This window comes from Marmota flaviventris, chromosome 5 (assembly GCF_047511675.1).
Source record: "Marmota flaviventris isolate mMarFla1 chromosome 5, mMarFla1.hap1, whole genome shotgun sequence".
Taxonomy (NCBI): domain Eukaryota; kingdom Metazoa; phylum Chordata; class Mammalia; order Rodentia; family Sciuridae; genus Marmota; species Marmota flaviventris.
The window spans coordinates 88245123-88269946 of record NC_092502.1 but is presented as its reverse complement, the minus strand read 5'-3'; the positions used below and the strand labels follow the sequence as shown (position 1 = coordinate 88269946).

The following is a 24824-nucleotide window of genomic DNA, read 5'->3' as shown; positions in this document are numbered from 1 at the left end:
AAGTCCAAAGGTATCAAAATCCAAAAACCAAAGTTCAAAAAATCAAAAGTTCAAAGTTCAAAACGCAATTTTTCTGCCCTTGTATAAAAAAAAAAAAAAAAAAAAAATGAAGTCCTTCCAAATTTCTAAGCAGTCTCTGCTGCAGGGGGTCCTATTGTAGCCTGTCTCTCCCCTAGAATAGGTCACTCTGTTAGGATCTCTGAGGTGCTAATCATTCATCTCCCATGATGAATTTCATTCATCAAAGAATTTGAAGTGTTAGAAGGAACCAGAACATTATTACAGTATTGGCTTCTCACCTACCTACCCAAGTTAGGAAACAAACTGTTTGTATTCTGGAGCAACTGCCAAGAAAAGATGTATTCCCATAGGCTTAGGATCTAAGAGGACAGAATCTGGGGGTCAACTTTCCCAGGCTGGCTGTCAGTCAGGGCAGACAGCCCAATATACGACCTATGAAAGTACAAATTCATTTTGGAAAAATCTTTTCATGAGAGGTAAATTTGGACATCATGTTTCACCAATCTCAGGGGTAGGAAGAGAAGCACCTATGTATTTATTTCAGACAGAGGCAACTGGATCATCATGCTTTCTTGTAAGTTTCAAAATTTGAGAAAGTAGAGGCCTCAGTCTCCAGATGTCTTTCTCTTGTTGATTAAAATCTCCTCATTGCTATTTCAATTCTGAGTTTTTGTATCTGATTAAGCAGAGTCTCTACTGACTTAGAGTTCTCTCAGGAGCACGTATTTCTAATCTTGTGTCTCAGTGGCTATTTTCAGTGACACTGGCTAAGCATTAGCCTTGAGGTGCACTTTCTCAAGCACTACTGTATGGAATAACTTTGAGAATGAGGATATGTTACATGAATACAAGATTTGTCCCTCCATCATTCCCTCTCTGACCTAGAGTGCAGAATGGAATTTGGAGCAACCTAGAGAGTGCTGCTTACCCAAACCTGTCATGGACAATTTCCAGTTAGACACTCTGTATTCCTTGGTAGTGCACTTTATGATTTTTATAATGACAATATTTCTTATACCATTACTTTTTCAAAATTAACAAACTCACTGTTTATAGTCCTGGTACAGGTTTATGTACTTTAGACATGGGAATTCTGGTGTATTTTATTTCATGAAATTCCTATCAAGAAAGACACATGGTGGATTTATAGTTTACATTATATACCCTCAAGTATACTGTCAATGAGGAAAGGTCCTCATACTTATAATTTTTATAAATTTAATAAAAATCTGATAAGAGAAATTTCCACAAACTAACTTCTGGCTCAATCCATTTCAAATCAGTCTTCTCCTCCATTACTCAGAGATCATTCTCATGCCAGATGCTTCAGTCCATATTCACATTTTGATAGACGCCTGGCCCTCACGTTGGTGTAGGCATACACAGAAAGTCATCTCAGTAGGCAGCAGGAATACTCTTGGAAGCTATAAACCATATAAGTATATACCACTAAACTAAAACTAAACTCATTTCCAACTCAATATATCCTTAGCCAGAACCCCAAAAGTGCCTGCAACAGAAGGAAAAGAGATAATGGTCTCAAATTGAAGTTAAATTGTTATTTGTATACATTTTCCCAAAACATATTACTATAACAATTTCTCTCCTTCTTCTCTTTTTTCCATAAACACTTCAGTCATGAAGTGGGGGGACTTTGGTGGGAGATATGGAGCACAGTAGTTCAAAGTGGGGTGTTCCTAGTGGGGTAGATGGCAAGGTCGTAGAGTAAAGCAAGCTCTGGTCAGGGAGAAAGGAACAGAAAGGTAGCTCTACAGCCCACCAGTACTCAAAGTTTAGTCTCTACTTTTTGTATAAACTGAAACTAACTAAGAGAAAACATTGGACAAACTCAAATTGAGAGACATTCCACAAAATGGATGGCATGTCATCTCAAAAATGTCAAGTTTTTAAATGTTAAGGAAAGACCAAATAACTATCTCAGATTGACAGAGGCTAAATATTCCTGACAACTAAATGTAACCTTGATTCAGAACTGGATTTAGGAATTAAATGATGGTCAATGTTCATAGCAACTCAATTCACAATAGCTCAGCTATGGAACCAACCTAGGTGCCCTTCAACAGATGAATGGATAAAGAAAATATGGTACATATATACAATGGAATGTTACTCAGCCACAAAGAAGTATGAACTTATGACACTTGCCAGTAAATGGATGGAACTGGAGACTATCACGCTAAGTGAAATAAGCCAGTCCCAGAAAACCAAAGGCCGAATGTTCTCTCTGATGTGTGTATGCTAACTTACAATAGGCTAGGGGTGGGGGTGTTCACTTGATTGAACAGTGGGGATGGGAATGGGACAGTAAAATGAATTGGACATAACTTTCCTATGTTCATATATGAATACATGACCAGTGAAACTCTGCATCATGTAAACCACAAGAATGGGAAGTTATACTCCATTATATATGATATGTCAAAATACATTCTACTGTCATGTGTAACTAAAAAAGACAAAAAAGAGGAATTAAAGGGTGATAATGTTGGAGCTGCAGTCATAGCTCAGTGGTAGAGCACTTGCCTAGCATGTGTGAAGCACTGAGTTTGACTGTTTGTACAACATTTAAAAAAAAAAAAGAAACCTTAAATAAATAAAATAGAGGTATCGTATCCATCTACAACTAAAAAAATTTTTAAATGATGGTAATATGCCATCAGAAACTTTCTGATTTCATGACTACAATTATGAGAAGAAAGTCCTTGTTTGCAGGAATATACACTAAAGCATTAGAGGCTGATGGACATCAGATTGGAAATATACACTGAAATGGTTGTTGTGATATAGAGTGACCCTGTACAACTTTTCCACATTTTTTAGTTTGTTCTTAAATTATTTACACACATACACGCACACACACAGTTTTTTCTTTTTTTTTTTTTTTTTGGTACCAGGGATTGAACCCAGGGGCACTTAACCACTGAGCCACATCCCCAGCCCTTTTTTATATTTAATTTAGAGATAGGGTTATGCTGGGTTGCTTGGGACCTCAGTAAGTTGCTGAGGCTGACTTTGAACTTGCAATCCTCCTGCCTCAGCCCCCCAAACTGCTGGGATTATAGGCATGCATCACTGCATCCAGCTTATATATATTCTCTATATATTCTGTGTGTGTATAAAGGATAACCATGTGAGCACATTACTAGTGTCTCTTAGAACCTCAGGATCCTGGAAAGGACCCATGTGGGGGAGATATGAAGTTTTAGTTTTATTTCTATCAATATCTCTAATTGCAGCAAACATTACTCTATCTACTGCTTTAAGTTAAAAGGCCAAAGTACCAAAAGATATTTGTTCTATAATTTAGTCTTTACCTTATCTGTGTCTGCTCTCCAGTGACTCTAGGTCTCTCTTACTCTGCTGAGACCAAATGTGACCAATGTGAATTTCCTGAACATCATTCAAGGTCAAGAAGCAGGAGCCTGAATCCTATGATTCATATCACCAAAAGCTCTTTGGGTCTGCTACTGGACCCAAGTAACTCAGTGTATATTTGCTAAGCCTGGCCAGAAACAAATAGCCAAGGCTCGCTTCCAGCTCAATGCAGCCTACCTGGTGTTCAGTGCTTACATGCCCTTTTCCACCCTTAATTAACAGGTATGTATGATTTGCTTAATGCCCAGGACTCAAAAGAGTTTCACCTGGAACGTAAAAGTCAGGAGGGAACAAAAAATGTTTCACCTCTTAAAATCTCTAACCTTTACTCACTCCGCCTCATGTGCTTAGCTCAGCTTCTTCTTTGTTCTTCTTTCTCCTTTGTATGCCTGAAGAGAGTACACAACGTGGTTTGTTTTCTCAAAAGGACAGCACTAAGGGAGAAGGCGGTAGTTTGTGTGCATATGTTTAATTTAGAGACTTGGCATTTCCTTTTTCATTATTCCCCCTGTGCAGTAATGACTTCACAAAGCTTATCTGAGACCAACATCCTTAAAAACTTTGGCTTGCAAGGTTGGCCCTTGACTGGGCATCTGGGAACTTGGCTGATAAATACTTCCTTGCATTGAAAACTAACATTTTAATTTAAATACAGTGAAATTGGATATTATCATGAGATACCAGGTTAAACTACGCTATGTTATAATAACAACCTCAAAATTTCAATGCCTTACCAACAAAATTTTATTTTTCACTTAAGTTATATGTCTTTCACATCTTGGTGGAAACTGGGGAAGTGTATCAGGGGGAAAAGCATGTGGTCTTTGTTCCACATAATCACTCAAAGCCTCGGGCTGGTAGAGATTCTCCCATATAGGATGGTGTTAATTTTTGTGATAGAAAAAGAGGCCACTGGTAGCAACATGGATGCCAAGCCCAGAGCAGCATTAACCAGAGGGGCCTTCAGAACAGATGCACACCCTTCCTGGGTGATGTTCTTTCACCTTTGTGAGGAACTTTATCAACCATGATGACTAGCAATATTACCAACAAGACAGATCCTCCATCCATGAACTCCCATGTATTCATTGGGAATCTCAACACTCTGGTGGTCAAGAAGTCTGATGTGGAGGCAATCTTCTCAAAGTATGGCAAAATTGTGGGTTGTTCTGTCCATAAGGGCTTTTGCCATCATCCAGTATATAAATGAGAGAAATGCTTTGGGTTGTGTAGCAAGAGAGGATGGCAGAATGATTGCTGGCAGGTTTTGGATATTAATGGCTGCAGAACCAAAAGTGAACAGAGGAAGGGCAGGTGTGAAATGATCTGCAGTGGAGATGTACGGGTCGATACCAGAACACCCTTCTCTGTCTCCTCTATTAAGCTCCTCTTTTAACTTGGACTATGACTTTCAACAGGATTATTATAACAGGATTTATAGTTATCCAGCATGAGTTCCTCCTCCTATTATTGTTAGGGCTGTGGTGCCCTCTAAATGCCAGCGTGTATCAGGAAACAACTCCTGAAGGGGCAAAAGTGGCTTCAATTCGAAGGGCAGACTGCAGGGATCTTCTTTGAAGTCTGGAAAGTTGAAAGGAGATGACCTTCAGGCCATTAAGAAGGAGCTGACCCAAATAAAACAAAAAGTGGATTCTCTTTTGGAAAGCCTGGAAAAAAATTGAAAAGGAGCAGAGCAAACAAGCAGCTCCCTAAAGAACAATGAGACTAATGTGAAGATGGAGTCTGAGGAGGGTACAGATGACTCTGCTGAGGAGGGGGACCTATTGGATGATGACGATAATGAAGATGGGGGATGACCAGCTGGAGTTGATCAAAAATGATCAAATAGAGGCAGAGGAAGAACTGCATGACTCTTAAACACATAGTGGGGTTTAGAAATCTTATCCCATTATTTCTTTACCTAGGTTCTTGTCTAAGATCAAAATTTCACCAGATCCTCTCCCTAGTATCTTCAGCACATGCTCACTGTTCTCCCTATTTTTGTCCTTCCCATGTTCATTAATTCATTTTGCCCTATGTCTAGTACCATTTTCACTTCTTTTGATGCTCCTAGCAGTTTTGTTAAGTCTTACCCTGTAATTTTTGCTTTTAATTTTGATACCTCTTCATGACTTCACAATAAAAAGAATATATGCTTTTATCAGTTGTCTCCAAAATAATCTCTTGTTATGCAGGGAGTACAGTTCTTTCCATTGATACATGATTTCAGTTGTTGCTTCCCTAACTGCAAAGGCAATCTCATTTAGTTGTAGCACCTGAGAGCAGCAATGAGTTAGAGGTATGTGTTTTATCCCCCACATAATAGTCCTGTGTAGAACTGTTCAACACAAATACAACAATGTATTTTTGTGAATGAGAGCTGGCATGTTAAGTGCATCTTTAGAAGAATAGTTAGTGTAGTAGTCTTTGTTTTCTAAAGTTGATACTGTGGGTCACTTTTATGAACAGCCTGATGTTTGAGACCTTTTTTTTTTTTTTTAAATCAAAAACAAGTCCTTATTAAATCAGGAAAAAAAGAAAAGAGGCAAATGGACAGATATCATATCAGCTCTTCTGTGGTCAGCCCAGGAATGCATAATACATTTTCACTCACAGCCTAACTGACCAGAACTCAGGGCCTCAACAAACTGCACATAGAGCTGGAAGTAGATGGGCTATTTAGGGAACACCACTGTCTTTGCCACAATATCCACATGAAAATATCAAGTAGGCATTCACAACAAATGTAGACTGTAGACACATTGGTTTAGGAATCATAGAAGATAGATGACATTTAAAGCCACCCTTTTATGATTTGAGTCACAGTGGCCTAATGAAAGCAACATTATTAATGTTTTCTGATTTAAAGGAGTAGGAAACATACATGGGTGTGTATACCCTTCAAACTTCCTTAGTGAAAACAGCAACACATAAGTGCCTTCCCAAAACTAGTGAAGACAATGTTTTAACTTCTCTAAGTAGAAAAGAGCATGGGAGCTGGGGATATAGCTCAGTTGGTAGAGTGCTTGCCTCACATGCACAAGGCCCTGGATTCAATCCCCAGCACTACCAAAAAAAAAAAGAGCATGGTACCTAAAAACCCTACCTATAAAAGCCTGATGCTCAGTATAGAGGGGCTGGGCTCACAAAGTTAAGAAGGAACACTTGAAACTGTCCCTATTAATCCATGGAGATACTAAAAGCCAAGATCTCAGAGGACAACCTAAAGTTTCTTCATGCCCCATGTACCACTAGGTGGCACTAGGAGGCCAAAGTAAGAAACACCAGAAAGCAAAGAATGTAAGAATAAAGAAAAAGATGAGGGTGGGGGGTGGGGAAGGCATGGGAAAAATGGAAAAACTTTGGGCAAAGGGGAGGGAGAGGAGGAGGTATGGGAGCAAGAAAGATGGTGGGATGAGATGAACATCATTACCCTAGGTACATGTATGAACTGCACGTATGGTGGGACGCTACATTGCGTACAACCAGAGAAATGAAAAGTTGTGCTGCAATTGTGTACAATGAATCAAAATGCATTATTTTGTTATTACACCTAATTAGAACAAATAAATAGATTTAAAAAAAAAAAAAAAAAAGAAAGAAGGAAGAAACAAACTGGTTCCAATGAGATAAGTAGAAAGACAAGACAGTGCCTGATAGAACTTAGTAGTATCAGTGACCAAACTGGTTAGAACTATTCTATTGCAAGAAATTAACTAACTCATGAATCTTACTGTTTAAAAGCCTTACTAAACAGTAAGATTCATGAATTTTATTCTGAACTTTAATGACTTTCACATGAACTTTATGGGTTCTTGCTGTCACCTAATGTGCATTACTGCAATGCTGATTTTGTGCATTTTTGCATGTGCATCTGGGAACTGAAAAAAAAGTAGTTTATTCTGCCCTTCATTATAGATTTCCAAGAATATTATATTATCACATAACTAACTACATTAATGTTTTTGACAGAAAGTTTCCCTTCCTCTCTCATTCTTCTTGTGTGTATATGTGAGTATATTTACTAAAGAGCTGAGTTTATTCAAAGTCAGATTTTAGGTCAATGGATCTAAGGTCTGGACTTTTTAATGCTCATATTATGCCAAAACAAAAAAGAACACTTTTCATTAAAAATGGGAAACCTTATTTAGTCCTTCAATAACACAAACTAGGTACTAATAACACTCTCCGTGTGTAAATAAAATAATTTGGGACAGCCAACAGATAATAGAAATTATAATAAATATATCTTATCACTTTGGTGATTATAAAACTAGATGGTTCATTTGTGTTTCAATCAGTGAAACAAATGATCAAAAGGGAAATTATCCCACAAAATATTACTGATCACCCTTAAAGTATATTGAACATAACAGAATCAGAAGAAACCAGCACTGGAGGCAAAACCATTATTCTGAACTTCTTAACTTTTTACATGTAAAGGCTTATTTTTAAGATGGCATTATAAAGCACACTGGGGTAAATGGACAAGATTTCAGCTACCCTAAGACCATTGGGACACCTAGGGTCAAAGATCCCTAAGAGAGATACTTGTACTAAGTATACCAAATACAGGCTGTGGCATTCAACCTTGGGTTCACACTAGAATCGCTAGTAAACTTAAAAGATATATATTGTATCTCCCTCCCCACTAAAATTTTTATTTCAGTGCTCTGGGGCAGATTGGGTATCATGACTTTAAAAACTCACAGGTAACTATAAGGCATAGATAAGAACCACTGCACGAAGATAATCCAGGAAACTTAAAATAAAAATCTACGAACAGCCAACAATAAAAAATAAAAAAAAATAAAAAAATCTACCGGGGTCATCTAGCTTCCAGTCCTGAATACAAATATGAGGATTATTTGTTTATTTTCTTTTCAATTCAGGTAAGTATAAAGAGAAAAAAAATGCAAAGTTCAAAATAGGAAAACTACACCCTCCATCTCTCCAGCAAATAGCCATTACATTTATTTTGCCTTTTAAAGAAAAGTTTGTGTACACACTAGCATATTTGAATCTCAATAAATAATTTTACACTAAGGCGTGTACTCTACACATAATATTCTGTGTTGTGCCTTTTAACAGTCGATATATCCGAGAATAATTACTTTAAGGACTTACTGTGCTTTATTTAACCCTTTCCTTGGGTTGATTATCACTTAGCTATACTTATTCTCTCGTTGCAATAAACATCCTTATACATGGATTATATGCATCGTGAAGAACTTCTATAAATATTGTATAGGTAAATTCCTAAGACAGCGATTGCTGGGTGCATTTAAAATTTGGATAAATATAGTGAGTTAATAAGCACCAAATAAGTAAACCGATCACATTTGTCAAACACATGATTAAGGCGGCCAGTTAGTTCTGAGGTGCTGGCAGTTTTGCCGTGCGGATGTCAGGCGGGGTCGTCATACCCGGGGCGGGCACTCTTGGGTCACGTGGACGACTACGCCCTCCCGGCGGAGGCGCGACGCGAGGGCTAGAGCTCTGGCTCGCGCAGTCGCAACCCGCGGAGGACACAGCGGGTGGGTCTCGCCGAGGCGGAGCGAGGACGTAACGGTGAGTTCTCTTCTTGCCATGCGCGGCTGGACGGCCGAGCGCGGGGCGGGGCTCGCGGGGCCAGCTGCTTCCGGCCCGCGGCGGCCCGGAGTTCCGGCGGCGACGGCTGGCGGTTGTGCTGTGCCTTGCCCTCTGCTCTTTATTGCTCCGAACTCGTTGGCCAGGGGTTCCGCATTGGTTAACCGTTAACCTCCAGGGCAGGCTTTTGCGCAGGCACCAGAGGCCCCCTGACATTGTTCACCTTGGGAATTGGGCCTCACCCCTGACCTGCGGCCCTAGTGGTTTCAAACATTTTTCTGGGCATTTGTGCGCTCTAAAATAATAACTGCTTTAGGGTTTTTGCAGCCCTGTTCGTCCCAGATATTTGTCTCCTGGAGTCTGCCTATGGGATTGCATCTGAACCACCAGACTATCCAAGGCGCTGCTAGTACTTCTTCTTTCTTTCTTTTTTTTAATATTTATTTTTTAGAAGTAGTTGGACACAATACTTTTATTTTTATGTTGTGCTGAGGATCGAACCTAGGGCCTCGCACGTGCTAGATGAGTGCTCTACTGCTGAGCCACAACCCCAGCCCTGCTGCTTGATCTTAATAACTGCAGATCATCTTTACTGAAACGTTAAATACAGTTTGAAGTCGCTCAAGACAAACTGGCAGAGCTATAAAGGACTTAGAGGTAGGAACCAACTTAGTTTAAGCATTTCCTGAGGTTAGGCCCTGCTCTAATCATTTCAAGTGAATTCAAGCACTTAACCCTCACCATGCTCTATGTGGCAGCCCCTTTCTTATGCAGCACAGCAGAATGAAGCAATTCGCCCCAAATCACGCAAAGCCTGGATTTAAGTCGAGCTCAGCTGTGATCATGGAGCGCTAATGCCAGCTGATGGTGGCCGTTTCCAGAACGGAATAGCTACAGGACTTTATTAGGCTTGTATTCCATTTTAAACATTTGTGGCTACAGCTCTTACACATTAGCGTTTCTAAATTAAAAAGAAAAAAAAAATCAGAACCATCTTTTTTTCCTGATACATGTATATACCACCAATATAAAGATAACCATTATATACATAACTGATGTAAATCTTTGCATTGCTAAAAGGATGGTTTACTTGCAGGCTGCATGCTTTATAAGAAATGTAGGTCTACCTAATTAGTACTTACTCATATCTTCGATCATTAATCATCAATTTAGTGAGAGTCATTGAGCCTACTATATGAAAAGAGGCCAAGCAGTGGGCACTCACTGGAGGATAGCTGGGTTTTTTTGTTGTTGTTGTTTTGTTTTTAATCTATTGTTATTCTGTCATCCAAAGAGATACAAAACTACTGTCCAAGGCATTTCTGTTGCCTGAACCTAAAAGCAAGGGTGTCACCCTGGTGATAAACATTTTGATAATGTGTGGGCCAAGTCCCCAGACTTAGTAAAAGCACCTTTGTCCTTGCTCAAGAGGAATATCAAGTAAGTACCTTTAATTTCATGTCTCTTTTGTCTCCAGTGTCTTATGGAAACTTAATGGAGTTAAAGTATTTTTCTTTAAATTTATCTTTTTTTTTTTTTTTTTTTTTGGTGGTGGGGATTGAACCAGGGCCTTGTGCATGTGAGGCAAGCACTCTACCAAATGAGCTATATCCCCAGGCCCTTTTTTCTTTAAATTTAATCTGAATGTATTACCTATTTTGTAATAGAACCTAATAGTGACTGAGGATCCATTTAACTAGTTTGTAACTTTATATGGAGTTAGCACCTTTAGAAACTTAATTTTAGGGACAGACCAAAAAATGTTTTTTGAAGACAGTAGTGGAATAGAAGAGTTAAATTTTTCAGAAGGAAAATTTCACCTATCCCACAAACTGTCTAAATTGACTAATTTTCTCTATGTGTAAGCACATTCTATGTGTAAGTGCATTCATTTAAGAATCTGCTGTCTTTTTATTCATTGCACAACATGGTGACTATAGTTAATAAAATACTGTATTGAAAAAAAATCTAGGAATGGATGTAAAGTGTTTGCACCACAAAGTGATTATTATGTGAGGTAATGCATTTATTAACTATATGTAGTCATTCCACAGAAAATATATACTTCAGAACATCATGTTGTACACGGTAAATAAATACAATTTTGTCTGTCAATGTAAAACTAAAAAATAAGTTTTAAAAAGATCTTAAACTAAAATAGAGACAATGTGTAGGAGTACATGAATAATTCATCAAAGTAACCGTAATTAAAGTGAACACATGGACTCACTATTGTTTGAATGGACCATGATATTCACAGTATTCAATTAAGAATAATATGAGTATTAGTTATAAATAGTCATCAAATATCATAAATAAAGACTACCACTTATGACACATAAAGGAAACTATTATTTGAAGGATGAGATAATACTTTCCTAAGCATAATGCAAGGCTGTAATGGTAATTCTCTGAAACCTTTATCATTTAGCCCCAGCCTTCTCTGTTCATTTCTTATCAGTCCCTTTAAAGTTCACCACAGTTTTTATTGGTTGGAGGCAAACCTTGCAAAGACTGAAGAAACTGAAATTTAGGGAAGGACTTTATTTGGACAAGCTTAATTAACTTTTGGTGTTAGTTTACATCTCTTGTATTTTGGTATTATTAAATACTAGTATTTCTATACTTGTTTTTCCCCCACCATGGGGGGAGGGTGGGCGGGACACTTCATCTACTCTTCCTCTAGTGATAAGTTTTGACACAAGCTATACAAAATTTAAATAGTTCATTCATGATCTATGTGTAAGCACATTCTATGAGGGTATAAAGTACAACTTTTTCTTCTTTTTGCTTGGGTTTTAGGTCATTTGCAACATAGACATAAAGTAGGATACAATTTAAATATTGAAAAGTAATTTTTTTAACATTTTCTCTTTGATTTTTTTTCTTTTTGTAGTTGTAGATGGACAGCATGCCTTTATTTTATTTTATTTTATTTTATGTGGTGCTAAGGATTGAACCTAGTGCCTCACATGTGCCACGCAAGTGCTCTGTCATTGAGCTATAGCCTCAGCCCCCAAAAGTAATTTCAAATATAAGAACTGACTAGATATTTTGAAACATTTAAGAAATTTTGTTTGTCATCTCCCTTGCTTTTCTTTACAAATTTGCCCTATAAGCATTTATTTATGAATAATATATTGTTTGGTTTTGCTTGCTTTTGCACTTGATAAAAATGGAAGTCTACCTAGAAATATTTAAGAATTTTTTTCATTTGCAGTTGTTTTTGAAAATAATCTAAATTGATGTAGCAATACATTTTTACTGCTTTATAGCATTCTATTGAGTAAACATAAAAATTACTCCTTCTACTCCTGATGGGTTTTGAGTTCCTTGTCTCTGTTACAGTTGTTCTTGTGCCTGGTATGCCTGTGCACATTTCTCTGGCATATACTTATAGTGGGGTTATTGGGTTAGGTATATGTTCAGCTTTACTGGGTAGTATCAAACTGAGCATTAATTTTTGTCATCACTAGTGGTTGCTCAATATTTTTGCTTATACTTGGTGTAATTTTTACCATTCTGGGGGATGGAAAATAATGTCCCATTTGTGTCTTTGCTTTGCATTTCCTTTGCATTTTCCTTCTGAGTTTGAGCATCTTTTGGTACTGGGGACACTCAAGGACACTCAATCCCTAAGCCACAGCCCCCAGTCCTTTTTTGTATTAAGAGACAGGGTCTCACTGAATTACATGTGCCACTCTGCCCAGTTTATATTCTGCATCTTAATCCTTTGTTGGTTGTATGTGTTGCAAATTCATATTGTTTTGCCTTTTTTTTCCTAAGCCTTTTTTCCTCATTCATTTCATTTGTCTCTTTTTTCATTTTTCTTATCATAGCTGCCCCTCTGTGTGTTCTGTAACAAAATATAATAAAGGCTGCACGCCCAACTCTGAAGGTAAATACTACCACCTAGCAATTTGTATATTTTGGGTACCTGCCAAAATCAAGTAAAACCAGGTGACTGTTTAGAAAGATAATATTCTAGCCTCCTGATGGTCATAAGTAATATAGAAAATCATGCTTGTGGTACTCATCATCTTTTCTAAAGAACAATATTTTTTTATTGTGAGATAAATTTTTAGAATAATGTTTGTATTATTTTTCTATTCTTTTTTCAATAATTAGATTAATTATAGGTTTGTTTTATTTTTGCCATGTTGGGATTGATCCCAGGGTCTTATTCATGCTAAGCATATCCTCAACCACTGAGCTATATACCTCCAGACCAACTAGGTTACTTAGAGCAAGGATTAACAGGGCAAACTCCAGAATACATATTTGATACTCCTGTAATTTCCTAAACTTAATTTGTGTAATACTTTCCTTTATACATTGAATTAAACTCATGCCTCTTCCTCTCCATGCTGATATGCTTGCACTTTCTCTCCTCTTCTCCCTTTCCTCCTCCCCCTTCCCATCACCTCTCTTCCCTCTCTTCTCCTCCCTTCCCCAAATGCCCTCCCTCCCCTGCTCCTCTCTCCACCTCAGTTTGGAGCCCAGTTAATGATGACATCTGATATCTGTCTTCCACATGGCTCAGAACTACCCCTCTCAAAACAATGGTCTATGCCCTTTTTCTAAACCTTACTCCTAACACACTCACATAGAGACTTTACTTGTAATAATTTCTGTTTTATAAACTTGCTTTTAAAGTGACTTATGCTCATTTCCTTCTAACATTGTAACGTTTTTAATCCATTGTATAGGTTTAAATAAACAGAGAAGCCATCATGAAAATCCTCTGCAAAAAGCCTGCAGCCCCTTGACACTTCCATAAACTTCTTGTTGGGAGAGGATTGGATCTATAGTTCAGAACCATTCTAAGCTAGGTCCAAGTGCCCCCTTTAAAAGAGTTGGATATATGTGTTTATAGGTCAGATGTTAACCTTGGACTTAAATAAAATTTAAATGGCCTGTTGATCAAGGAAAAAAGTACCTTGTGCCAACTTCTATGAGTTATGACAAATTACTGTATTTGAAGAGATTATTGATTATAAAGGATGAGCTTCTTAAAATTGCGGTATTTATTTAAAGTTGATTTGAGATCCATAATTTTGATAAATACATTAAATTATAGACAAGTATATTATGTTTTTAAAAAAGTTTTTTAGACGTTGATGGACCTTTATTGTATTCATATATTTATATGTGGTGCTGAGAATTGAACCCAGTGCCTCACACAGCTTGGCAAGTGCTCTACCACTGAGCCACAACCCCAGTTGCAAGTATATTATGCTTACTATGAGCATTTCATAGCAAATGTCTTAGTGTTTAACAGCACCTGAGTCTCTACAGATAACAAGGGACATCATTTTATTTACTTCCTTTCCTTTTCCATATGTAATTTCTTATCTTGTAGTAGGCAGGGTTGGATTCCTCTCAGGTTGTCTAGGCCTTTCTGTAGTTTCCCATTCTGGTTAAATGAATCCATTAAATGATTAAATTTTTGTAGCTGGGGCTGTGGCTCAGTGGTAGAGCGCTCACCTAGCATGTGTGAGGCACTGGGTTCATCCCCCCCACCACATAAAAATAAATAAATGTATAAAAAAATCATATCAATCTTTAAAAAATGATTAAATTGTTAAAATGGAACTGAAAATGAAAGTATTAAATAAAAACCTAGACTTGTCACAACCTTTAGAATTGTAGTTATATTTTGTTTGAGAAGGCTTATATCTATCATGAACATCTAGTGAGGTTTTGTAAGATGACCAAAGAGTTATTTGGGGATTGGAAATGTACACATACACCATTTTTTTAAAAAATATTTAGTTTTTAGTTGTAGTTGGACACAATATCTTTATATTTTATTTATTTTTATGTGGTGCTGAGGATCGAACCCAGGGCCTTGTACATGCTAGGCAAGTGTTCTACCCGCTGAGCCACATCCCCAGCCCACATATACCATTTTTAAGGCTGAATATGTCTCTAACTTTGAATTTTGAAAAATGGCTGCTAAATGTTATACAGGGTATAAAAAGGTATAAAAAATCATATCAATCTTTAAAAAATGATTAAATTGTTAAAATGGAACTGAAACTGAATCATCATTTTGATTTAAGGATTGGATCAAACCAGAACCCTGAGTCTGTCCCTATGAATACTATTGAGAGATTTCTTGAACTTGGTTATTTTTTTTCCCTGACCTTTTAATTTCTATATTTGGCCAAAAGGACATTATAGAGTGAAATAGAAGATAAACTTTAGAAATATTGGGAAAAGGAGTTATAGTGTTTCTATTCTAAATGTAAGCCCTTACTTGAATATTAACCAGTATTTAATTTCTAGGAGAGTAGTGGTATAGGGATGAAGTGAATTTACAAAGAAAAAAGGGTAGACCCAGCTCTTAATGAAAACCAAAGTTTTGGAAGTTGTTTACTTCATGTATATCATTTATTGTTTAACACACAGAGGTAGCCAGCATTAGAGAAGATTTTTACCTCCTTAACTGCCTCTCCATGACCCCTGCGTGTTATCACCTACTTGCAATTTGAAGAAAATACAGAAAAGATAAGAAAGCAGTGAAGGAATTTAATTTGATTAGCAATAAATTATACACACTTAGTGGTCTGCCTCTATTTAGCTTCTTATCCTCTTAACCTCTAAATGTTCAAATGTTAAAGTGCTTTAGGAATTTTCTTAGACCTTCTTCTCCCCTATCTGTGCTCCCTAAGTGGTTGCATTGAACTCTATAACTAGAAAACTACTAAGATTCTCTTTCTTTAGTCATCCTCAATTTTAGTCTCCTATGTTTGACTGCTGCCTAGATATCTCCACTCAGATGTCTCTTAGGCACCTCAAATTCAGTATGTACAAAAAACAGCAAGTGCTTGATTTTCCTTTGCTGTAAAATTACCATTCTTTCTCAGTCTTTCCCATCACAGTCACAGTCACCAGCACAGCAGTTCACCTCACTGCATAAACCTAAAACTTGGAAACCATCTCTATTTATTTTTTATTTAGCGCCTTCACTCCATCAGCCCAACTTCTTTGTGCCTCAGTTTCCTCACTGTAAAATTAAATAATACCTTTTAAGTAATATGTTGGGGGTTGGTACAGTGCCGGCCTCGCATGCACAAGTCCCCGGGTTCAATCCCCAGCACCACCAAAAAAGTAATATGTTGGGGGATTGAAGAAGTAAATCAATGAAGTCTTAAAATAGAGTCTGGCATTTAGTGTAATTCATTATGCCATTGTTATTGTTGTTACTTTTTTCTCCCCCACAAAGGAAACACCTTAGTCTAAGCCACCTTCTCTCCCATGGTCCACTAAGGTAACTTTCTCATTTCCATGCTTTAGTTCTTTTTTAAAATTATTATTATTGTTTCTTTTTAGTTACACATGACAGTAGAATCCATTTTGATATAATTATACAAGTATGGAATATATCTATTCTAATTAGGATCCCATTCTTGTGAGTGTACACGATGGTGAGATTCACTGTGGTGTATTCATATATGTACATAGGAAAGTTATAATAGATTGATTCCACTGTCTTTCTTATTCCCCCTTCCTTCCTTCCATTCTCCTTTATCTACTGAATTTCTGTCCACCCCCATATCCCCATGCTTTTATTCTTCTTCTGCTATAATTCATTCTCCATAGAACCCAGGGCATTTTTTTAAAAAGATAGATCATGTCTAAAAATAGATCATGCTTTACATCCTTTAGTAGCTCCCCATTGCTCTTAGAATAAAGCCCCCACACAGCACTGCACAACCTGTCTTGTGTTTTTATGCCAATCTTGCTCATTATGTTCCAGAATCCTTTCTGTTCCTCAGATTAACCATGCCTTTTCTTTTCTTCAGGTTTTTGTATTTGCCATTCCTTCTGTTTAGAATTTTCTTCTACCAGCTCTTAGCATGTCAACTCATTTGCATTTGGTTTCAACCATTTATTATCTCGGTTATATTTCTTGCCTATTCTTAGCAAAATCACCTTCCCATTACTTTCTTATATTACTCAGTTTATTTTCTTCTTGGCTTTTATAATGTATAGTTGTTTATGCATTTACTTATTATCAGTCTCACCATCTATCAAAAATATTAATGTAGCTAGTTGTGTGATAATATAAAATTCTTGGAAAACTATAGTGAAAGGAAGAATAAACTACCTTTCCCAAATGCACACACACACAAATACACAAAAAAATCATGCATGTGCAGGCATGTATAATAGGTGATAGCAAGAACCTATATAGTTTATTTGAAAGTCATTACAGTTCAGAATAAAATTCATGAATTTTACTGTTTAGTAAGACTTTTAAACAGTAAAATTCATGAGTTAGATAATTTTGTTTAATAAAACAATTCCAACTAGTTTGGTCACTGATACTACTAAGTTCTATTAGTGACCATCTTGGGGCACTTTCTACTTATCTTGGAGGGCAGAAACTTTTATGTCTTATTTCCTGAAGTGCCAATCACATAGTGGATGTTCAGAAAATATTTGTCATGACTGATAAATATCTAACATTCTACTATTTATCATGAATGACTATCTGTAACAAGGAAGGAGAACTATATAAGAGAAGTTGAAGAACTTCTGTTGCAAGTTTTTTGTTTTAAAAATCTGCTGTGATAAAGATTATTATTGATAGCCACTCCTTGAGAATTTTACCTGCTTTTTGTTTTCAAACTTACATTCCTCCTAAATAGATTGAAAAATTTGTCTGTCAGTGTTCCAAAGATAAAAGTAGGTTGTGATTAGATGCTATATGAAACTTTAATTTCTTTCATCTGTCATAAACTTTTAATTTCTGTCACATAATAAAGGAATTGAAGTCGGTCTGTTCCAAGAAAACGGTCCAGGTTCTGCAGGGTCTTATATCATAATGTGATAGGCAGCCCCTTTTCTGTTGCCCGCATTGTGGAGTGAGCTGCTCTATGCCAGATGTATTCAGGTGCCTAACCACTGACCCTGATGTATCTTGATGTTTCCTTCTAACATGGAATTAATAATCTGTGAATATATTATTCTCAAAGTATATAAAAGGGTTTTTGGATCACTTTCAAATAAATAGACTGAATATCTGTGCTGAGAAAAAAAATACATGATACCTGCAAATTCCCTTCTGTAAGTTAATTGAGGAGAATCTCTTTGAATACCCAAAATAAAGCCAAAGTAGTAATGACAATTTTTATATAAGGTAAGAAAATGAAAGAATTCCATTTATACCTATCTGCTCATTTTAGAGTAGTTTTCTGGTTGTGCCTGGAAGAGGTGGCTATGTGCTATAGACAAAAATAAGTGAGCCTTCATAGTCAAAGGGCTCAAGACTCTTCAGGCTACCTTCAGCAGAAGGCTGGAAACAATGCAGATTGTAACCAGATGTTGTTTAGAATTGAAATTAATAGGGAGTGAAGAAGTCATAAATCTTTAATCCATGCCTTAGTAGTTCTGAAATTTCCATCTTAAGCATTAAAATTAATCTAATACAAGTCTAGCCTTAGAATGGGGGAGCCCTCTCTAAGTTTGGCAGACATAAGGAGTCTCTAACTCAAGTAATGACTAACTATAATCAAGAATTTTTTTAAGTGTTTTCTTTCATATAGTTACAGGAAAATGCACCCATTAGTCAAGAAACCCAGACTCTTATTATGTCTCTGTGAGTTGTAGTCAAATAGACCATTTGCAATTTTCTTTCTTTCCTCCTCCACCCCAACTAGCATGGATCCTGATGGGTCTGTACAAGATCCTGAAGATAAGGAATATTCTTCTGTCTGTGTTGGCAGAGAAGATGACATTAAAAAATCTGAAAGAATGACAGCTGTTGTCCATGACAGAGAAGTGGTCATTTTCTACCATAGAGGAGAATATCATGCTATGGATATTCGCTGTTATCGTAAGATTTTATTTTTATTTTTTCTATACAAATTGTGTTTATAAGTCATAAAACTATCAAATTTCAGGGTTTTAAATGACTACATGTAATATTCAATTACTTTTCAGATTCAGGAGGACCTTTACATTTGGGAGAAATAGAGGTATGTATAGAATTTATTCTCAAAAAACTCAGATGTTTCCTATTTACATTCTCCCATTTCATTCTTTATTCAAAAATAATGTATATTTGGATTTAATTATATCTCAGGGCCTTTAATGTAATTGCAGATATTTTTGGTATTCACAACCCTACAATGTAAGGAAAACCATTTTGCAGATAATATAAGAACTATGCATGTCTTTGACCTAATAATTATAATCTGAGATATCTATCCTATGAATATAATTGCACATTGTTTGTCTCTTTATAGGAAAGGTTCATTTTAGCATTGTGTATTATAACAAAACATCGAGGTCAACCTAAACATTTTAACAATAGAAAGCTGATTAAGTAAATTGTAGTACAGTCATGCTGTGGAATACCTATGACCATTAAATTAATGAGGCAGAACTATATGTGCTGGTATTGAGGAATGTTAACAGTGTATTTGTTAAAATAACCCAGTTGGTAAGTGGACAGAGGAACAAAAAAAAAAAAAAAAACAGTGTATTTGTGAGTGATAAAATTATAAGTCCTAGAATAGTACTTCTAATGATATTTCATTTTTATATTAAAAAGAATATATACTTTTTACTTTATACTTTGTGTGTTTTTATAATGAGCATATATTTTATAAAATAATATTTCTTAAAAATTTTAAAGAAATTACACTTTGAAGTCTTAACTAAAGAATAATGGAGGAATTGCCTTTGCCTCCATGTATTCCAAACTAATCACCTTATTTCTTCTATCCCTGTCTCTCTACTTCTCTATCTATAACTGGCACAAAATACAAACCTGAACTTAGCATTTCACTGTCTCTACACTTGATGTCGACCTGGTGCCTGGCGATGTAGCCCAGTGGTAGAGAGAGAGAGAGCTTGCCTACCATGCATGAGGTCCTCGGTTCAATCCTCAGTACCACGAGGAAAAAAATACAAACAAAACAGAATTTAACTTGATATCCACCTGGTTTATACCTGTCCTCATGTTAAAGGACATATGTATGTTTAAATTATGAAAATGTGTTTGCTGACGGTGCTATGAGGGGGAAAAAATCAGTATTTCTAAATTTTGTGTAGAGGAAAAATGTAAGCACCTACTTATCATAATGTCAGAATTTCCCCCAGTTCAGTTCATAATGAGAGCTTTAAGACCTTGCTATCCAAAGTGTGATCCACAGCCCAGAAGTCTTGGAGAATATTGGCATGGAGAATATTGCACCAATGCTGTAAGCTTTCTGAACTTAAACAGCACTGCATTTAAACAAGACCCAGATGATTCCCATTCTCCTTCAAGTTTGAGAAGAACCTCACTAAGACACAGTTACAAAGTTGGAATCACAAATTGCTTTTCAATTAACATTTGCACTCCTGCTTTTAATAACTCCTCCTGAATTCATATCTGGAACTTACAGTTCTTCCAGCAGCTACTGAAAGTTCCTTTAGAAGTGCTGGAAGCCTTTCCCCCACTTCTGTAGAGATGACATTGACAGATAAAAATGCTGCAGTCTTGGTATAATTTGCCTGAGCAAGTCATCTTCTGATAGAGCTCTAACACACTGGGTTTCTAATCAACTGCAAAAAGGACTTAATGACTGTTCTCCAGTTAGGTTATGCTTTATGCTGAATAATTTGTAAATGGAGGGGGAATAAAAGCTGACCTGTTCTTTAACTTAGCTTTTCTGCATATATTTTATACTAAGTCCAAGGTTATCATGAACATTTGAAATGTCCAGACTATTAAATCAGTTATTTCTTTCCCCAGGATTTTGATGGACGACCATGTATAGTTTGCCCCTGGCATAAATACAAAATTACTTTGGCAACAGGAGAAGGATTATACCAGTCTAAAAACCCTAAAGATCCATCGGCAAAACCCAAGTGGTGCTCCAAAGGAATAAAGCAAAGGATTCATAGAGTGACAGTGGATAATGGGAATATTTATGTGACTCTTTCTAAGGAACCCTTTAAGTGTGACTCTGATTTTTATGCCACTGGAGACTTCAAAGTAATTCGGAGTTCTTCCTGATAAAAATATATGACAATGAAAAGTGTTGTGTATGTGTGGAAATATTTTTACAATAACTTTGCTTCCATACCAAAGATGATTTTTTTCAACACAGGTACAATTATTACTTATCTTTAAAAATCACATATCTATGAGAGTTTAAAAGTTCATGTATTTTGTATGATTTAAGGATTACCAACAGAATACATCCAAATTTTTTTTTTTTTTTGTATTGTGGATTGAACCTAGGGACACTGAGTCACATTTCCATCTCTTTTTTATTTTTTGAGACAAGGTCTCCCTTAGTTGTTTAGGGCCTCACTAAGTTGCTAAGGCTTGCTTTGAACTTGTGATCCTGCCTCAACCTCCCTAGCCACTGGGATTACAGGCATTCACCACTGTGCTCAGATTAAATAAAAGTTTTTTGTTTTGTTTTGTTTTTTATTTTAGAAAACTTTGTGCATGTGTGCACAACAGGTGGTTCACCCTGATTTAACTACATTATTTATGTCCAGTGCTATTCTATTTAGAATAACGCTCTGGATGCCAATCATGCCAATTATGCTTCAAGATGGAATAACAGAGCATAAGTATTAAAAATAACACTCTGGATGCCAATTATGCAAAACTCAGCAACACACTGTAGAATGTAATGGGTATCTTATGAATTCAGTACTGTTAAGAATGGAACCTAGTCTCAATGCATGGCAGTCTTCATGATTTAAGCTCAAATTAAGAGTTCGAATATAATGCTTAACATTCTAAGGGGCCTACTTGGCCTCTTGGTTATTTGTAAAAATAGTGAATGTGGTATGTAAAAAAGACTTCTTACTATATATAGTAATATATGTATATATGTATGTATGTATATATATTATATAGCCCTTTGCTATATATTATTATGTTTCCTGTTGGAATATGGGCACCACGAAGTAATACATTTGTTATTGACTTCTCAGGTTATTAACAAGAGAGTTTGAGGCTTTTATAAATATTGTTTATAACAGCAGCTACTCACCAGGTATAGAAAATGTGCCATCTCTGAGGTGGGTTCATCCGTGCCTATTATATCAGGTGCAAATCCTTGAATGACCACTAAGGTCTTGATCACAAGTTCACAATTTAAAATGTACAGAAGAGCCAGGCATGGTGGCACATGCCTGTAATCCCAGCTGCTTAGAAGATGGAGCCAGGAGGATGGCAAGTCTGAGGCTAGCCTGGACAATCTAGTGAGACCCTATCTCAAAATATAAAAGATGGGGGAACTGAAGATATAGCTCAGTGGTAGAGTGCCCATGGATTCAGTCCCCACTGGGGTAAGGGAAGAGTGCACAGAAGAAACCAAAATGTCTCCTGCAAGCAAACACTATCACCCTTGTTTGCAGGGCCAGTTTCAAAAGCATTTGTTTTTAGGAGTCAATGGCAATAATGGTTTCTGGTTCTAAATTTATGTCAGAAAAAAAGGTAACATTGCCTGGTACAGTATGGCTGGCACCCATAGTCCCAGCTACTTGGGAGGCTGAGACAAAAGGATTCCTGGACCCAGGAGTCTGTGACCAGCCTAGGTAACATTGTGAAACCTAATCTCTTAAAAAAAGAAAAAAATAAAAAAAGGTGTGTGTGGGGTCTTCATATACAGAAATCTTATCAGATTTATAAATAATATTTTATGGCATTTGTGAATTGGAAGTCTTTCATAACTTTACAAGTAAGTTTGTTAAAAAATTGGTAGGTAGACTCAAACTGTGAAGCTTTCAGATAGAAAATAAATATCCTTTTATTATCCCTGAAAAGGGATTTTTTTTCCTCTCAGACACCAAAAACAAATCTTTAATAAAAGTATTATAAATATGCTGATATTATAAACCTTAGTATAAAGTCTAACCCACCAAAAGGAGAATTTTTTTGTTCATTAAAAATACTGATACTCATATGTTTATTATACATCAAGATTCATTTTATTTTCTCTACCATATAAATACTAGAGAATGACAGTTGCTTAGTAGTATCCCCCATCCTCACCCTGGAGCTTTTTTTTTTTTTTTTCTTAAGAGCAGAGCATTTGGTATATGTAAACTAGCTTCCTAGTTTTGTCAGATGAAATGTGCCATTTTCATAGATAATTCAAGGTCTCTGCAGTGATGTTTGTGTTTAGATTTCTTCATTTATTTCAGCTGATTGGTCAAACACCGAATGTAAAACCTGGATCTTATTACTCTGCTTATTAGCAGGAAGCTTGGGGAGATCTGAAATGTTGTCTGGCTTCTCCAACAATGACCTGTAAGGTTTTGCTTTGATTTCACCTTCAGGAAATGCAGGCTCCAAAATCACAGGCTCTGAAAAGGCTTTTCTAAAATTTTCACTCTCTGTGTTTTGCCTTATGGATTCTTCTTCTTGGAAAATGTGCTTTACCTTCTCCAACACAGCATTAATGCAGACTGCCTATATAATTTTCAAAAATTTTGAAAAGTGAAGTCTCTTTTTAAACTACTAACAACCACAGATAAAAAAAAAGGCAATAAAATATTTAGCATAAATAATCTACATATTCTAATAAAACAGAACTTCCTTTCAGGAAGCACTTGGTATATGGTAAGTATTGGGACATTGATTCCCTGTTCTAAATACATAACACCAAATTCTAAAGAGTATTTAAAACCTAGTATGCTTCAGTTAAAATGTGCTTTACATCTTTTTTTTTCCCTCAATTCATTAGCTGTTTCACTTCTTTATTCTTCTGACTAAATATAATGAAACATTTTTTTGAGAGATGGAATTTGTTCCCAAACATTTCAAAGTAGGCTTTTTGTTTTAATTTCTTCCTCCCAGACTTTGCTTGTACCTGTGTGTACAATGGGAAGGACATAAACATTTTGGTAAGAATTTAGTAAGCTTGCAAATCGATGATTTCTAAGCAAACACATGACCCAATTTCCACCTAAAAAAAAAATGCCATTCAGTGCTTCAAGGAGAAGCATCTCAAACAATTTTAAAAATTAGAGTCTCTAAGAAGGATATTCACTAGATTTCCCCTGTGAGTTTTCTAACAATGAAAATGATGATGATGATGATGTCAAGTAGTTAAGGCAAGCAAAGAGAATAGAAATTTCTATGAAACATGAACTTAAACTAGTTTATTATACAAAAGAAATGCTTCAAGATGGAATAACGGAGCATAAACACAAAAGGTTTTCTTGAAGAGGTAGTAGCAGTAGCAGAGAGAGAAATGTGTCACAGTAGATTGGGTAGAGAGGTGATGGGAGGGAAGGTGGGGATAGGAAGGGTAGCAGAATACAACAGACACTAGTATGGCAGTATTTATAAACGTGGCTGTATAACCAATGTGATACTGCAATCTGTACACGTGGAAAAATAAGAATTCATACCCCATTTGAATCAAATGTATGATATGTCAAGATCACTGTAATGTTTTGAGCAACTAATAAAGAAAAAAAAGAGGTAGTAGCAAAAGGGCTGAGAGACTCAGGCTTTGAAGAACTTCAGCTGGATCCTGCCCGCTTGCCTGCCTGCCTCTCATAGAACACAGGAGCACAGCTTTTCCACACTTCTCCAAGTTAGCATGTGGCCAATGAAATAAAATGATATGTCTGCTGGGAAAGAGGTCAGGAAGGGTATTTGGAAGTTTTTCCTCCTACCTAAAGAGAAAGATCTTTGTCTTTTGCCTCTATCTTCCCCTTCCAGCTTCAGACACTGATATTGAGGTGATGCCTGAGCATGAGGTAACAAACCTAAGGACTAAAAACAGTTTTTAGAGAAAAAGGTAGAAAGACCCAGATGTCTTAATCTGTTCATATTGCTA

General features: G+C 36.4%; 2 protein-coding genes and 1 pseudogene across 7 annotated transcripts in view; 2 read left to right on the top strand and 1 right to left on the bottom strand.

Moving 5' to 3' along the window:
• Positions 1 to 4447: 4447 nt before the first annotated feature.
• On the top strand, positions 4448 to 5295 carry LOC114086418 (heterogeneous nuclear ribonucleoproteins C1/C2-like; annotated as a pseudogene).
• Positions 5296 to 8881: 3586 nt separating this feature from the next.
• Rfesd (Rieske Fe-S domain containing) lies at positions 8882 to 21050 on the top strand. 6 transcript variants are annotated; one of them, XM_071612397.1, is made up of 6 exons: positions 9082 to 9663; positions 9765 to 10446; positions 12846 to 12904; positions 18678 to 18853; positions 18961 to 18995; positions 20762 to 21050. In XM_071612397.1, exons 4-6 carry the CDS (start codon positions 18679 to 18681, stop codon positions 21023 to 21025), a joined length of 474 nt encoding a protein of 157 aa, XP_071468498.1. In that variant the 5' UTR covers positions 9082 to 9663; positions 9765 to 10446; positions 12846 to 12904; position 18678; the 3' UTR covers positions 21026 to 21050. The 6 variants fall into 6 exon arrangements, with proteins under 6 accessions (XP_071468500.1, XP_027783518.1, XP_071468498.1 ...); XM_071612399.1 differs by lacking the exons at positions 9082 to 9663; positions 9765 to 10446 and adding an exon at positions 8882 to 8988; XM_027927720.2 differs by lacking the exon at positions 12846 to 12904 and having other exon boundaries at positions 9083 to 9663; positions 10301 to 10446.
• A 2105-nt stretch (positions 21051 to 23155) lies between these two features.
• The window catches only part of Spata9 (spermatogenesis associated 9), a 38770-nt gene continuing 37101 nt past the window's right edge, over positions 23156 to 24824 (bottom strand). The window contains exon 5 of the mRNA XM_027927700.2: positions 23156 to 23446. Coding sequence (XP_027783501.2) covers positions 23156 to 23446 — 291 coding nt within the window. The remainder of the gene's footprint in view (positions 23447 to 24824) is intronic.